The sequence below is a fragment of the Lissotriton vulgaris genome, chromosome 6 (assembly GCF_964263255.1).
Source record: "Lissotriton vulgaris chromosome 6, aLisVul1.2, whole genome shotgun sequence".
Lineage (NCBI taxonomy): Eukaryota > Metazoa > Chordata > Amphibia > Caudata > Salamandridae > Lissotriton > Lissotriton vulgaris.
In genome coordinates this window covers 224761654-224779323 of record NC_141694.1, presented here as the reverse complement: position 1 = coordinate 224779323, position 17670 = coordinate 224761654, and the positions used below count along the sequence as shown (strand labels likewise).

General features: G+C 44.7%; 1 protein-coding gene across 2 annotated transcripts in view; it reads left to right on the top strand.

The window, feature by feature from the left end:
• TP53I3 (tumor protein p53 inducible protein 3) overlaps positions 1–17031 on the top strand; it is a 121982-nt gene extending 104951 nt beyond the window's left edge. For both annotated transcript variants that reach the window (XM_086926269.1, XM_086926270.1), the window contains 2 exons: positions 11794–11990; positions 16197–17031. In XM_086926269.1, coding sequence (XP_086782395.1) covers positions 11794–11990; positions 16197–16385 — 386 coding nt within the window. In that variant the 3' untranslated portion in view covers positions 16386–17031. The remainder of the gene's footprint in view (positions 1–11793; positions 11991–16196) is intronic.
• Positions 17032–17670: the final 639 nt, after the last annotated feature.

Sequence of the window (17670 nt, the reverse complement as noted above, 5' to 3'; positions counted from 1 at the left end):
TTACATACAATCAGATCATTTTCACATGATCACTTTACAACTAGTACTCCCACTACTACAACAGGGAGGCTTTCTTTCAACACTAGACCTAAAGGACGCCTATTTTCATGTTCCTATACATCCTGTGCACAGGAAGTATCTAAGGTTTGTCATATAAGGACAGCACTAGCAGTTCAAAGACCTTCCATCGGGGTCACAACAGCACCACAAGTGTTTACAAAGTGCTTAGCAGTAGTAGCAGCACATCTCAGAAGACAACAGATACATGTCTTCCCTTACCTCGACAATTGGCTCATAAAAGCAAAATCGTTCAACCAGTGTGTTCAACACACAAGACAAACAATTCAGACATTGCACGACTTAGGGTTTACAATAAACTACACCAAGTCGCACCTAGAGCCTTTGCACGTTCATCAATATCTAGGAGCTACCATAGACACATCTACAGCTCTAGCGTATCCCAGTCAAGCCAGGATATACAAAAACAGGGGGGACACACTCTCTGCAACTGTCCCAGCTTGCACAGAACATTTGGAGATGGGCCACTCCTCAAAACATACACCTGACAGTAGAACACCTTCCAGGAATTCACAATCAGATAGCAGATCTGTTGGGTCGTCAGTCACAACAGATTCACGAATGGGAGATACATCCACAAGTTCTTCAACCATTCTTCCAAATGTGGGGGCATCCACAGATAGATCTGTTTACCACCAACGAAAATGCAAAATGCCCAACCTTCGCCGCCAGGTTTCCACACTCACGGTCGGAGGGGAATGCGATATGGATGAACTGGTCAGGCAGATTTGCGTACGCTTTTCCGCCTCTCCCACTCATTCCACTAGTAGTACGCAAGCTCAGACAACAGTCTCTCAAACTAATACTAGTGGCTCCCACATGGGCACGTCAGCCGTGATTCACCACACTACTAGATCTCTCACTGGTTCCACATCAAAAATTACGGCTCACACCATCCCTGTTAACACAGAACCATGGAGAAATAAGGTACCCAGAACCAAGCCAACTGAATTTGGCGATCTGGCTCCTGAAGTCTTAGAGTTTGGTTACTTAAACATACCACCAGACTGAATGAACATAAATAAAGAAGCTAGGAGACCCACTACCAGAGCATGTTATGCCGCTAAGTGGAAAAGATTTGCAATATATTGTAACAATAATCACATTGATCCACTTGATGTTTCCATCCAAAATATTATTTGCTACCTTCTTCACCTACAAAGGTCCAATTTGGCTTATTCTTCCATACGCCTGCATCTGGCAGCAATTGTGGCCTATTTACAGAATAGGCAACATCTACCTCTCTTTAGAGTACCTGCAATCAAAGCATTTATGGAAGGATTAAAATGAATAATCCCACCTAGGTTACCGCCTGCTTCAGTATGGAACCTAAACGTGGTCCTTACAAGACTTATGGGACCCCCTTTCGAGCCTTTACACAAGTGTGAATTGCAATTCCTAACATGGAAAACTGCTTTCCTTGTTGCCATCACCTCTCTCAGAAGAGTTAGTGAAATACAAGCATTCACAATACAAGAACCATTTTTTCAGATACATCCTAACAAAGTGGTTCTTAGGCCCAATCCTAAATTCCTGCCAAAAGTTATTACTCCTTTTCACCTTAACCAATCAGTAGAGCTACCAGTGTTTTTTTCAAAAACCGGACTCTGTTGCAGAAAGGGCTTTACACACCTTAGATGTTAGAAGAGCTCTGTTATACTACACAGACAGGACTAAATCCTTCAGAAAGACAAAACAACTATTTGTATCTTCCTCTCCCCCACACAAGGGCAATCCCATCTCTAAAGGAGGAATTGCCAGATGGATTGTAAAGTGTATACTAATATGCTATCAAAAAGCTAAACGTACACTAACGGTTCCTCCTAGAGCGCACTCCACTCGCAAACTAGGAGCCTCTATGGCTTTCTTAGGAAATATACCACTACAGGACATATGCAAGGCAGCAACATGGTCTACAATACACACCTTCTCTAAACACTATTGTGTTGATGTGCAAGCCAAGCAACAAGCTGCAGTAGGCCAAGCTGTCCTTAGAACACTATTTCAGTATGCTGCAACGGATACAAGCGACCACCGCTAGGGGAGACACTGCTGCACAATCGATGCTAAGTGTACGATCTGCAGCTCATATGCCTCGAACGGAAAATGGTACTTACCAGTATGCATCTGTTCTTGCCATGTAGAGCTGCAGAGTCGTACACGCCCTCACGTCTCCCCGGCACTTACATCCGTTCCAGTACTCATCTTACTTAGACATCCTTTCTCTTCACTTCTACTAACGCCATCATTTCCCATCATGGCGGAAAACAATCTGAGGATAGAGTCGATGACCATGCGCAGTATTGTCCAAGGGAGGAGTTACCTATCTCGTGACTACAAAGACTTCTTCCAAGAAGACAACAACCTGCAATCATCCGAGCCCAACACCAGGTGGCGATCTATTGCTAAGTGTACGACTCTGCAGCTCTACATGCCAAGAACAGATGCATACTGGTAAGTAGCATTTTCCTTTTCATTTTTGAGGGTCATTTAAGTGATGCGACTCCCCTCCGCTCCCAACTGTGGAGCCGCCCCTGAATACTACAAGAATGTTTCCCTCCTAATCCACAATAGCAGAGAAGCGCCTGAATCATTGATGGTTCGGATGGACCACCTAGTAGGCAAAGGGGATCACACTACTCTGTTCTGAACACTGATGGCAAAGTCCCAGCTGGTTTTTAAGCTGATGAGCCTGTTGATATATGGAGGGTGAACCAATACGTTGTAGAGCAGTGAAATAGGCAGTGAAATAGGCTGATTCTTTGAGCTTGAGCAGAGAGAATATTGGAGCATAATTTAATCTGTCACCACACTGACCCTTTGGCTGTAGAACAAAATCAGTAGAAGCAAATTGTTAGTGGCAAGTAATTGAAACTCACAGATCTACAAATATTGAAACAGCAACTACTAAGCCTATTCTAAAAACCGCAATGACTGAGGTAAACCAAAGCAAAAGATGAGAACCTTTAGGAATTTGTAAGGCTTTAACTATGTGGCTTCCTAAGAATGAATGTGATGGTAGTGTGCCATGGTCTGCATTAGAATGAATGGCAGTGACTAATCTGTTGGCACGTTTAAGACCCTCCTGTGTGGAGGAAAGAAGCATCATGGTCCTTCTGAGAATGATGTAGCAACAGAAAAGCTAAACTAATGAGGAGAACAGAAATAGTCAATTAATTAGCCCTGATGATTAATAATTGAGAGTAGCAATGCATCAGTGCTTCAAGACATGAGTAAGTCATTCTTTGGTATCTGATACATGAGATTTGGAGTGCTCGCTGGATTAGGGTCTTTTCCCTGCTTGCACTGCTGAATTGGCACCTATGCTTTCCACCGAGTGCCTAATTCAGGCTAACTTCGTGTAATGTTTTCCATGAGCTAGATGTGTGGAATAGGGCCCTGTTATGCCTTTTTATGAGGGGATGTCTTTCCGAGTGCTAGGTTTGAAAAGGTTGGGTTTCAAGTAGCAACAGCAAACCCAATAACAATTGCCAGGAAAATCAGGATTACCTGGGCTATTAGAGAAGTTGTTCCGATATTACCTTACTTTTTGCCATTCTGCATTGGATTGCCCATGGAAGAAAAGGAAGAAATATAGCTTGAAAATCTGTTAGGGATGACGGGAAAAGCCGCATGGCCATATGTTATGGCTCTAGCTTTCGGCAGAGAGAAAAGGGTTTGATGGGTACATCATAAAAGCTATCCTGGAATGTGTGGGTTGAATTTCATGTCCCGGAAATCAGTAATGTTCTAGTAGATTGTTTGGTGCATGATAATCATGACCTTAGAAAAGACAGTGCTGCAAATTGAAAACCAATGTAGGTTCTGTACGTATGTAATGTACTCATGTCTGAAATGTTCTGTATACAAGCGAGTTGGTTCGCTCGACACCAGCTGATGACAATGCTGAAGGTTTACTGGTGCTTGAAGATATATGTCGCTACAATACCCAGCAGAGTCTAAATAAGGCCATTGATCAAGGTCATTGACCACTGGGACTTAAGGAAAGATAGCCTAATTGCCAGGATTTTCAGCTTTAAGAAACACAAATTAGCCACTTTGGCCCCCGGGTTATTTAGAGACGATGCACGTTTGTAATTTGTGCACAGCCTTAGCTGGCAAAAGAGGGTGGCCCATGACCTATGGCCAGGCAACATGTCTAGGCCCCAGTGGGAGTGAGGAGTTCCAGCGGGGGAGGAAGGCTCAGGTTGTGAAATGTACAGGCCTGTATTCATTATTTGGCAGTGTCTGTAGTATTTCGTAAGGAGTAGGGCGATGCCAGTTATGGTACATCCTTAAGCTTTTCTCTTTCAGGGACCTCTCATTTGGCCTCAGGTCAGTCAAAAGAAAGGCACACATACTGATAGTGGAAATGAGCCTCACTGTGTTTTAGTTGAATACCAGAGGATAATCTCCTGGCAGTATGGTGAAAGGTACAACTGAGTTGTTCAAAATACTGAGACTCTGCAGCCTGCCTCTCAAATTGAATAGATTACATTTGACTTATAAAGAGGTACAACCTGTTTTCAAGGGGATTCATTAACAGGAACAACACAGCTACACTTTGCCAAGATACCGAGAAAAAGTGCAGTTTCCACTCCAGGAAACCATTAAGGGCAAAAACAGTATATAGGGGGATTATTTATGAAACTAGTTCCCATGTCCACACTTAATTCAGCCTTCCAGTGGCTGATTGTGTTTGACTCTAGGCTATTTGGAGAACCAATTCAATGGCCAGATTCTGTACTTTACCAACACCAAGCAACAAACTGTGGTCTTTCTCTGGTTAACAATCCTCTAGACCATCAATTGCTATCTGTGCTAAAGAGTGCTTCTAATATGACTTCCATAAATGGACCGACATAATCCCTGACTAGCTCAGCATGAGTAGAATTAGCCAAGTCTACCATGACGTTGCCCACTTGCAACTCTGTGATAGACCTGGAGAACCAGTGCTTGGTTGCTGTGTTGTGGCCAGGAAGCCCTTTGCCGCATTCCTGTAGGTTAAAACAAATGGGGGCAACAAGTTGGCAACGTGGTGCATTAGCCCTGGGCAACTTTAATTCAGTATTTTGTTTTATACGTAGATATGGTGGGCCCCACCAAACTCATAGTTTCCATGCCTGATTTAGATGTGGGGGTACCTCGAGGGCTTTTGACTGCAGAGGTTCAGCTGGGTCCGCGGCTAGAAACAATTGACTTACTTGACAGCCTGCTTTCCAGTGGGTGGCGAGATCGCAGTGGTTGTCACCCCATCCTATATAAAGTGGGGTGGCCATCACTTGTTTTTCCTGCGTGTGTTCTTCATGTGAGACATGGCAGCCCCAAGCAGTGAAAACTCAAACAGCCCACAAGAAAGCTCCCTTTGTGCCATGGGCACTGATTTTTTTTGTTTAAGTGCAACACACTTCTACTTTGGGAAGTTGTTTCACTAAAACAAAAAAGTATGCACAGTGAGGCCAAAAGACAAGCCACTCATGTGACTTCAGTGCATCCACCGCATCTGGAGATGCTCTGAAGGCAGTGAGATCCTCATCAGAGAGGTGGGCATGTCACAATATTATGGGTGGACTTAGCAAGCTGGTTCTGAATGACCCTATTTATCTTTTGGTAACAAATAACGTGTTCTTGATCACAACTACAATAATACTGATGCTGTGTTTTGAATCAGTCCATGGAGAAATCAAATTAAATGAATTGCAGAAGAAAACTAAAATGTTCAATGTTTAGAGCTCCTTAGTGGGTGGACACCACCTGCACCATTGACTGCAGCAACACTTTCCAGGGTGACTAAACGAACTAACGAAGAGTAACTTTCATGTGACAGCTTTGTTCCCTAACCCATACAAGCCCCCTATAATTTCCAAGAGCTTTCCTACAAACAGGTGCCAGCTCTATAAGTGTAAAGCAAGACTCTTGCGAAAATGGACGGTGCCAAAAAGACCAAGAAAATGTTAAGTGATCTACCTTACCCTCTTAGCACACACTGGATAGGTCATCCCTTACGCCATTGCAGATGCATTTTTCATACCTATAGCTAACTTGTTTTTTATACATTTTCTGTATACCACATGGCCTTTAAAATAGATTTTTCGCATGAATAAACTCCTGTTTTTTTTGCCCTGCCTTCGTCTTTTTAGTAGCTTTTTTAAGCCCTTAACTATTTGCATTGTGCCTTTTTTTGCATTCCTAGCACCTCTTGCATGGTTGAACTGTGGCCCTGGTACCGTACAGAAAGGGAAGGGCTCCTCAGAGGGCCTCTGGCTCACTTTGAGTGGAAATAGCCGAGTGAAGGTGTTGTGGAAGCATGATTGTTGCTCATAGAATTCTTCATATTTTATATCTCTGTCAGCAGTGACATCCTCACACACCCTCTTGAATCTGATAAGAGGGTTAAAAGGGGGCTTTTCTCGTAAATGTATCCTTGTTTGACTTGTTCCTTCGAATGACAGACAGGTTTTTGTGAAGTGGCATTGTTTGCCATGCAGCCTGCAACAAATCATCAAGGTTGATACACAAGGACTAGAGCTATACATGCCTACGTTTATGATGGCCTTGGAAGAGCTCTACAGATTGTGTATCCATGTGCTCCCCCTTCAAGGGAGGTAAACTAAGAAATCTGCCTTTTTTTGTGTCAGGAAAGAGTAGATCTACCCACAGTGGATTGAATACAGATGCCCTGTTTGCTACAACACCGTACACAGCAAGCACCTAATTGATTTCAGGATCCTAAGACGCTGAACATCTGCTCTTTATATAAACCACTAAAACTACACACAATGACGTTCCCCACCCTCGAGTTAGGGGTGGAAATGAATCCTGTAGCAGATCCTAGTATGGACAGAGAAAATAAGTTTACAACCATTGCCTTAAAGGCCTTTAAGGAAGCAAAGGGCCTGGTGGATTTATGGTGTGAACATAACCCTAATATAAGACAGTTCACTTACTTATCAGCAGGTCGAGGTAGTTTTTTCCGCCTAGACCATATCTTTACCCAGCAGATACATGTGGCAACTTTTGGGATGCAGTGCTAAAAGCGCGGGTCATTTAGGACCATTCCCCAGTGGAGGTGGTCTCTGTGGCCCCTCCTAGAATCTGTCCTTTGCACTTAAAGAACAGATCCCTGAAAGATAAATTAAGGGAAAGGGCAAACCACTACTCCCAGGAAAACAAGGGAACTGTTAAACCTGCTTTTATATTATGGGAAGCCTTTAAGGCTGTCATCCACAGTCATGTACAGACCCTGATTGGGGGGAAAAAGAAAGAACATGGAAAAAAATGTGAGGTGCTTCAGTGAGACATTGACTCTTTGAAGACCTGTCTCCTAGCTGGGGAGAGGGTCGACCTCTAACTCCACCACCAACTACGCCTCAAGCAGCATGAGCTGCGGGACCTGGAGTAAGATAGGGCAAATGCTTACGCATTGGTGACCCAGCACCGCCTGTATGGTGTAGGTCAGTGGTTCCCAAACTTTTTTTACCCGTGGCTCTCCTGACCCACTGGCCATAGGCTGTGGCTCCCCACTACGTCACTTTTCCTTGACGGGTGGGGAGATGCAAGCCCGGCCCCAGGAGCACCTCCATCCCTCTCCCCGCAAACAGCTGGGATGAAGCTGGTGAAGGTATCACAACCATACAGCGTCCCTTCCGCCCACACCCCCCAAAGCGCCTGCAGTGTGCACATCCATGGATGCAGGCTCCAGGCCCTTCCCTCCAGTTCCCACTGAACACTGTGTACTAGCAGCGCTCCCACAGCCTCTCACAGATGAGGCATCCACCCTTGGCCTCACTGCAGAACATCTGCAGGGCACGTGGAGCAGCAGTCACCATGGGCCCACCTCTTTATCACAGTGCGGAGGGACCCCACCTCTTGCCCAGCACTCTGTCTCTCCTCAAGGCCCATCAGTCCATCCAGGGAAGGAGGTGACTATGCTGGAACTGCCGCCCCATGCACACTTCATTCCTCACACAGTGCCGGCAGCACTCCCTCAATGCAGCAGCAGGAGTGGCCCACTCTGTGCCCGCTGTCCCTCTCTACCCCAACTCTTCAGCATTCCAACACTGCACTGGAGGTGAATGTTCGCACCCCGGGCCTCCCATTGCTCTTCGCTACCACCGCAGCCCCGAGCAAAGGTGCACAACTCATACCCATTCAGCCCCTTCCACGAGCCACCCCTCCAGTGTGTCGGCATCCAGAATCTACTGCCCCCCAGTGTGCCAGCTCCATGCCTCGGAGTGGAAGTCCATTCCCAGGATCTCTGCCCTCTCCACCTCTGCCTGCCCCCTCAGCATGCCAGCTCCACGCCGCGAGGTGGAGGCATGCACCATTGCGGCTGCTGTCCCCCTCTCCAAATCCCCCCCCCCCCCCCCCCCCTCCGTGCACATGTCACGGAGTGGAGGTGTCCACCCACGGGTCGTCGATGGCCCGAGGCCAGGTGGAGACACAGCCATGAGAGACCCGTAAAAGATGTCACACCAACTCGCTGCCGCTTCGTCTCCCTTGCAGGAGACTGCAAGAGCCCCAGGCGCACAGTAGAAATCTGTGTCCAGCAGCCGAACCTGGAAAACAGAATCCAAGAGAGTCCAGTGGCACCAAAAACACACAATCACAAATGCAAATGCACGAAACATTCATGAAGAACGTGAGGCGAGCGTTGTCCGCGCCTGCTGAGAGAGGTCTGGGCCTGCGACGTTGACGAACATCAGCACTTATCTGTCTTTGTTCTTGCCACCTCCAGACCTCCCCAAGTGTTGCAACAACCGCGTGAAAACAATGCCCTCTGTATTCCAAACAACAAACAGGAAACCCAATCTAGTGCCGCAGGGGAAAGCCGTCAAGCAGTCCGTTCACATCAAACAACTGGTGCATGAGTACTGACCACAGAAAACCGTCAGACGCAGCGGTTCCCAAACTGGTGCACATCTATTCGCAGCGCCCCAGACAAGTTTTGATGGCGCACCGGGGTGCCGCGGCGCACAGATTTGGAACCACTGGTGTAGGTGATAAAGCTAACAAATTGTTAGCGTGGTTGGAAAAAAGAGATAAGGGGCAAAATTGGGTCCTGGAGATCCTACGTACATACTATGAGGGGATATGCACCTGCATGACTACCATATCTGTGGAGGACAGCACTGAACTTCTGAAAGACCTAACCCTCCCAACGCTCAAAGGGGCAACCTAGCGCAAGATTTTACTGTAGAGTTAATAGCTAGGGCAATACAGGACCTGCAGTCATGGAAAGCTGTGGGGCCCAACGGCCTGCCAGTGGAATCATTCAAATGCATGGCCAATAAGGTGGCAGAGCATATGCTAAATATATTCCAAACTGCAAGAGAGGAGAGGAGCTTTGGCGAAGGTCTGGTGAAGCTTTGGCAAAGGTCTGGCGAACAGGCTGCGGGAGGGGGAGGAATCACCAAAGTGATCCATCTAGACCAATCAGGCTTTATGCCACATCGAGAAACCCTGCTAAACCTGCAGCGTCTCTGTGGGGTGTTGCACATGATCAAAGCACCACATACTGAGTGGGCTGTGCTCCTATCGTTCGACACCAGAATGGTCTTTGACAGCATTAAGTGGATTTATCTCTTCCCAGCACTTGACAAACTGGGCTTCCGGCCCAAGTTTTGTGGCTGGATCAAACAACTTTACCAGTTCCCACTAGCGCATGCATTGTCCCAAGTCTTCGCTCTGCAAAAGGGCACGAGGCAGGGGTGTCCCCTATCTCCTATGATATTTGCATTGGTGCTCGAACCCTCAGCAGCCTAATTTTAATAAGACCCCCTTATCGATGGATTCACACCAATGGTGATTGGGTAGAGCGGATTTCCCTATACACTGACGATATTCTATCCACGCCATGCAGCTCGTCTTCTTGGTCAACAGAATTTTCTAAAAAAATTTGGAGGACAATTACGGGTACCATATCAAGTGGGCCAAGTTCTTAATATTTCCACTCGCGGGGCAATCCTGAAGCTCCCCTTGAGATGCGCAGCTCGGGTGGTTTTAAATATCTTGTCATCTATGTCACCCAAGACCCTGGAGAATTTCTAAATAAAAACCTGCTCACACAGTTAGACCTACTCCATAGAGATGTTGCGCATTGGCAGAGACTCCCATTATCCTTGATGGGTAGAGAAGCCCTCTGAAAATTATGACTGTCTGCACTAAGTTCTATAAAACACTTCCTGCATGATTCCCCCCATACTTTTCCAGAAAAGGTTGACCATGAGGTACGGCTATTGTTATAGGATGGGGCAGCTCGTGCATAGCACTTTGAACATTTTAGAAAGGTGTCTATGATAGAGATCTGGCAGTCCCTGATATACTCAAATACTATTTGGCTGCACAATTAGTGGCGGTCCATGACTGGGTGTCCGCAGACCAAACTGAGCCAGCATATCAAGTGGACAGGGAGGCTATGGGGAGCAAGGGGTATCCGCCGGGTCTCTACAGGCGGGTGCGAGAGTGCGCTCTGCCAACACATACTCAAAAAGTGGTGAGAGTGTGGCACGAGGCTACTAGATATCTGAGATGGGAGGGTAAGCTAATGGACAGAAACCCTTTGTGCGATAACGCTCTCCTGCGGGAAGTCTGAAGCCAGGAGAGCTTCTCCAGAAGGGCACTGATTGGAGTAGAGCACTTGGGTGACGTATGGAGAGGACAGGCCTTGGTGACCTTTGAGGTCCTGCAGCATGAACATAAGTTGGCAGAGTCTGAACTTTTAAGACACCCACAGCTTGGACACGCCCTCCAATGGCATATTTTAGAGGGAGAGCAGCTGCCAGAGGCGGCAATGCTGGAGGATCATTTCCTACTAGACGCCTTGATGGACAAGGCTATCTCCATGATATACAAGAAACTAGTGAATAATTCTCCGGACCCATTGACGGCTTTGAGAGAAGCATGGGAATGGAATATCGAGATAATTGAAGACCATGGCTGGGTTGAGGCAGTGCAGAGTACTAGAAAACTGGCAATATGAGCCCACCTTCGCTTAGTCCAATTACGGATACGACGTAGATTTTACTACTCTAGAGTGCTTCTACATCAAATTGAGAGGAGTGATTCTGCCCTATCTCTGAGGGGCTGTGGGCAGGTGGGCTCCTTTTTTCACATAATATGGGAATGCCCAGAAATTCAATGCTACTGGACAGGAGTAGTGCAGATAATGTTCCAAGTCACTGGGCTAGCAGTTCCCCTAGTTGCTAAATGGCACCTCCTGATGGCTGGTTGTGGCAGCAGGGCTAACTAAACGCAACAAAGCTTGTGTCTGGGAAGTTGGGATGCACCCCCCTTTATTGAAGACTCTGGAAATGAAATGGACCGGTGCCAGCGAGTAGAGCAAGTACTCTACCAAAGCAGGGGTTGGCCTAAGAAATGGGATAAGGCGTGGGGTAGTTGGCACACTTACCAAGTCTATTAAATAGCTAGAATTGAGTAGAGAAGGAAAATTGCCTTTGTTGAATCTGCTCATGACAATTGTTACCTTCACGTACATGATATGGTCAGCTCTGATTAACGTATACACTGTACAGTTGATTAATTCACCATAGTTGCGGTTTACCGAGTAATTATTCAATTAAAATATATATTTTTTAAATAAAGTAAATTTAGACAATATGAAATGGGATGCCTGTTAAAATGTCAAGTGTTTCAGAAGCGGATGAATGATGATACTTCTTACAGCTCATCTTGGTTCGATATGGTCTGTTTCAGGTGCCGGGGCTGATATTATATTAGACTGTGTAGGAGGATCCAACTGGGAGAAGAATGTTGACTGCTTGAATACAGATGGGCGCTGGATTTTGTATGGCCTGATGAGCACCGGTGAGATCAAGGGGGATCTATTGTCGAAAATGCTTCGCAAACGAGGAAACCTGCTGTGCAGTCTGTTGAGGTCTCGCTCGCACAAGGTAAGTTCATGACAGTAATACCTTATATCAGCAAAGTGGTTGCAGATCATTCTTTATCGGGCCGAATTCAGAGAAAAATATGTGACCAGCTGATTGATTCAAAAATAAAATATTGTTGTATTTGGAAGCAAGACTGTTGAATGCTGCTGTACTGCTCTGCTTAATCATCATAGAATAGGATCTTGCTAGGTTGCACTAACCTATGCGCAGGATCCATCTGGAGCTGGGCCCTTTTCCATCTCTTACCATCCCCAACAGTGACCATCTAAATAGGGAAATGAGGGCCAGTGGCAGAAGCTGGGAAAGGGACTGGGTAGGAGACAAGACAGAGATACAGGACTCCATCTCTCTGCCCCATAACTTAAGCGGTTCAGTGAGACCTACTGGATGTTGTGGACTTCTACAAGACAAATGCACATCTTAAGTAACTCCTTATTTAGAGTGCAAAGTGTCACTATCATTGTCAATGGATGTACCTGAACACTATATCTGTGCAACCAACTCTCTTCTACTTAGACATGGAACTGATCATTTCTAGAACCTAAGCATACAAGAAATAAATGTACGAAATATATATGTGCACTAGTATTTCTCACTATGTGTCACGCTTTGTGAACTGCACACTTATTCGAGAAAAATGAATTCTAGTCTCTACTTCGCTTCAGTAGAACTGCAGAATAACATTACTGTTTACACGCTTGTGTTACCTAATCTTAAAAATTGGTATGTGCTTACTAGAAAATGTAGCAGGATATTCAACCACAGTCTTAATAGTTGAGATAATTGATCCAGAGAATAGTCCAAGGTCTGTTCTCATCCATTTTCATCAGCATTATGCCCTTCAGGATACTTCTCTGTAATCCAGTTGACCAACAAAATATTCCTTTGGGAAGCAATAAGTCTTCGAAAGGAAATACAGAATCCATATAGACCCTTTCTGCAGCATCATTGTAGCACTATTGCCTTTTCTTAAGGCACACTGTAAACAACAAGGGTAGGTATACTGATAATCCAACATGGCCATCATCTCTGTAGAACAAACAGGAGTGAATTACTTGCTGAGAATCTTGACTCATTACTAGCATACTGCTGTTCAGTGAGTTCTCTCTGCTTGTGCAGCCTCAGTCTAGACAATGCTGGCACTCTATGAGCAGGGTACAAAAGGGGGTGGTAATGGACGGAGCATCTAAATCAATCAAACACTCACAACCAGTCAAAAAATCTGGGTTTGATCCATCCCCGTTCTTTAGCCCACTCTGCCACCCCAGTTCAGACATGGCTATATGCAAATCAGTCTGACCCTGTGCCTCATGGGAACAGTCCAGCCCGAACTGCCAAGCCATGCCTTCCCTGGACCGGAAAAAAGCTTCCGAGGACCGGTTTCTGGCATTCCAGCCGTCCACAGCCAGGCTTGCTTGAATCCAGTGGCAAAGTGAGCAAGGGACTCACGTCTGAGCATACCCTGCCACACTTATGGCAGCCAAAAGCGGTACAAAAGGGGGTGGCACAGCAGGCCTTTCGTTCACTAAAAGGTACCTAGCGGAGGTGGACTTGGAGTACCGCCTCCAAATGCATGAGCCACACTAAGCAGTTGCCAGTACTCCAGCCCCGCCTCCTGACAGATGTGATGATTGAGGAAAAGTATACTTGGAAAGAATCATTATCATTTTGAAATCAATAATGCCTATGACTCATGCTGTTAAATGGGACACATTTTCCCTGCCTGGGGCTTGTTAATGTCTTCAGGATGCACATAATTTCCGTTCAACTTGTATACCAGTAACATCAATAAGGTAGGCGAATTTTTCAAAGTATATGGTACCACAATGAAAAGCGATAGAAATACTACTGTATGGGAAGCATGTAGAGGTGATCATGTGTAGGCAGGAAAAGAGAAGAATGAATGGTGGAAGCTAGGGGAGGGATATTGTATGGAGACGGGGAACAGAGAGGAAGACATGAGTGGAGTAACAGGATATGAGGCTCAATACGCTGCTATTAGTTAGTGGTCGAGAGGAGAGAGAATGAGAGGAGGATATGTCTTTTATTAGAGAGAATGAAAAGCTGTGTGAGTGCTATGGCTTTCGGGCAGAGAGTGGAGTAGCTGTTATGCAAAAAGAGCAGATGATGGACGGAATGCTGAACAATGCAAACATCCATTCCCCAGTCACTAATCTGGGTTTAATCCATCATTTGTTTGCTCACCACGCCATCCCAGTTTGGAACCAGCCATATGCAAATCAGACTTCTGAGAACCAGCTGCAGAAGGGGGAGATAGTGAACGCTATCAACTAAATCAAAAGCATGTAGGGATAGAGGATTTGTTAGGGGTTGGTCTGTGCAGATTTTGTATATAGTAGCTGGTGATGAAAGGAAAGAAAAGGTTTTAGGATATGAGCAAGGCCTTTGTAGCGCTTTACAAATGTTTAAATAAATAAAGATGAGAGTTGTGTAAAGGGTACAAGACAGACAAGGCTGTTAAATAGGAGCAGGTAGTGGCAAGCCAGACATGAGCAACAACGGGGATGCTGATGAAGGCTCTGGGCAGGTAGAAGGCAAGATGGCACTGTAGGCAGGTGGCAGTTTGGCAGGCGAATAAAGAGTAGACAGGATACCATGTGAGGGATGGGACAATAAGGTGAGATGATGTTTGAAATCTAATTGACCTGCAGGCACAATCTAGGGCAAAAGTCAGGATGATGCGAGGAGTGCAAAGAATACCTTTCCTACCTCAGAAAATGTCCTGAAAACATTGTGCCTGATTCACAAACTGCTCGTTGTAGTGCATTTTATAATACTACAAAACATACTATAAAGTGTATGTTTTGTTTATATTATGAGTGCAGAGGTCTTCCCCCCAACTGGGTAGTCTCTGCACATGTAATTATACATTTGTATGAGGGATACAGATGAGAGGGTAGGAAAAGGAGCAGACCTACTACTAAAGGGGATGGGATTAAGGAGGAGTTTATGGAGGGTCACGGAGGAGTTTAAAGAGGGATGTCACCCACCCACACATGAGTAAGCCAACTGCATTACTCTTGGGGTGGAGACATGTCACATGAACTTTTATAGTAAGTTTACACTTGGAGTTGTATTCACAAAGTGTAAACTTAACATGTGTAACTTATCTTTGGAAATCAGGGCTTCAACATAGTTGTGCAGCAATAAAGGAGCCAAAATACGGTCTCCTTTATTTAGCGTCCTCCCCAGCCTCAGTACCTGTCAATGACTACGTCACACACGGAGTCTAGTATTACACAACTTTATTCTGCAACAATCTAACCGAGCCTTTATTGCATTCCGCTCTAACACTTTCGTCACAGTTCTACGGAGTTCATCAGGAGCCAAAAGGGTTCCATTATTGCTAACCCACAAGGCACTACACCTCACTCCTCCAGTTTTGAAAGAAAATGAAAGCTCACTTCTTTAAATGCCCTCCCTGCTCCCTGTGCCCTTTAAGAAAATGCACGGACAGTCCATCCTTTGTTTTTCCAGTAGTTTTTTGTACACAATTATGTTTCTTCCCTCCAAATAGAATTCTTCTTTATATGTCTTAATGCGGGCAGGCATCCATTTGTACATGCTCCATTTAACAAATTGTATACATTGAAGGGAAAGATAAAAGCGGTAGGTACAGAACTGGAAGTGAGAAAACACAAGGGAGAAAAAGATAGCTGTGCAGGGGTAAGGGCAGTAGACTGAAGAATAAAGAGAAAAGGCAGAGAGCAGCTCTTTAGAAGCGAGCAGATGTAATAATACTGCCTAAGAACGATGAGGATGGTAATTTTAAAAGTGTGGCGTGGGTTGTTTGGAGAGAATGTCAATTATATGGATGAATAAGATCTGATTTAAGAGTATAGAGTTCAAAGTTAGATGAAAAGAGTTGGCAGAATGACAGGCATGATACTGTGAAGGAGTGCAAAAGGCTGCTCCGTAGAATGGTGAACCAACAGGTAGATGCATTACTTTATGGACAAGGGGGAGGGGAGTCATAATACAAATAGTTCACAGACTTTAAATGGGGAGAGGTGAGACTGTAAGTACTCACTCAGGGCAGAAAGCAGTGAAATAACTGATGGCTTTGCACCTGTTTGTTCTTAAGAGCAAAAAGAAAGAGCTGTCATTGCAAACTTCTGTGATGTGTCCTACATGTATTTACTAATGTTACCTGTGCTTGTCCATGTTTGTGTCTATGTGCTGTAGTACAAAGAGGAACTGGTGGCGGCGTTTACGAAGGAAGCCCTGCCCTACTTCTCCCCAAACAGTCAACTGCAGCTTCAAACAGTCGTGGACAGCATGTATCCTCTACACGAAATTGGGGATGCGCACAATCGTATGGAAGAAAATAAAAACACCGGGAAAATTATCATTGAAATGCCTTCTTCAGCATGAAACCAGTGATTGAGAAATAATAATACACAAGAGGACTCCAAATTAATATTGTGCTTCAGTCAGTGCCTGCTGTTTAGAATAATGGTTGCATTCAGAATGCTTGTACAGTGACAAAACACAGATCTTGGACAAGTCCTAAAAAAATTTACCATCCATTTGACTCCAATATCTCAAGTTTCTCCTTCCCTGCTTTAAAGAGCCAGTCGCTTTTGAGCAGTGCCATCAAAGAGTGTAAAAAGTGTGCACATTGTTGGACTTATAATTTATACTTGATGCACGTATTTGTACCACACTGCCTTCTTAGCCAAGTCAAAAAGTAGCAGAAATTAAAGGGAGAACTTAACAGATTGATTGGAGCATTGTGAGCTTTAATGTGCATCTGATCTGGGATATTTCAATGATTCAAGCAACTGATATTTGATACAATATACCCTGCAATCCCTGAAAATGGAAAGGGGAAATACTTTTGGGATCCTAAAGTACAGAAAAAAAACCAAATCCTAATTATTAAACATACTTTAGCTACATTATAAATAGAGACATTCTTACATGTCATCCATTTCATTGCACCCAAGAGCCACTTGGTTGCTTTTATGGCTGTTAATTAACTATGTTCAATTAAAGCAGCAAGCGAGCATAACAAACATTTGCATTGCACTGTTGTTCATTTTCAAATACGCATTTACCTCATTGATAAGTGGGGAGTCACTTTATAGCATATTGCACAGCTATATTTTTTATAATTTTAGGAGGGTGTTAAGGAGCACTTGTATTTTCCAGGTGATGATTGAACATTTTCAAAAAATACATCTACTTGAAATCTGTGAAATTGACTTTCCAAAACAGATATTAATGATTTAACTCCAATGACCATATCTCATTTTTTGCAAGTCAGGGAGCTGTTTCCTAAATTGGAAAATTAATTCTGAATTGTTTACTGTACAACCACACTCCTCTTTGCACTGATATGTACCCAGGGACTTTTGTCTGTACTTTCTTTGATTGACTTTCAATAATGTTCCACATGCACATGTAATTTATTACTAGACGTTATGCAGATTTTTATTTAGCTGTAAGGTACACTAAGTTTTAGGGAACTAGGGGCCAGATGTAGGTAAGTAACATTTACCGAATCTTAATTACCGAAAATTACCGAATTTTACCGATTCGGTAATTAAGATTCGGTAAATGTGAGGGGTTGGTATGTAGGGAATCCAGATGTTCCCTTTTACCGAATCGGTAAAATTCGGTATTTACCGATTCGGTAAATACCGAATCGGTAAAG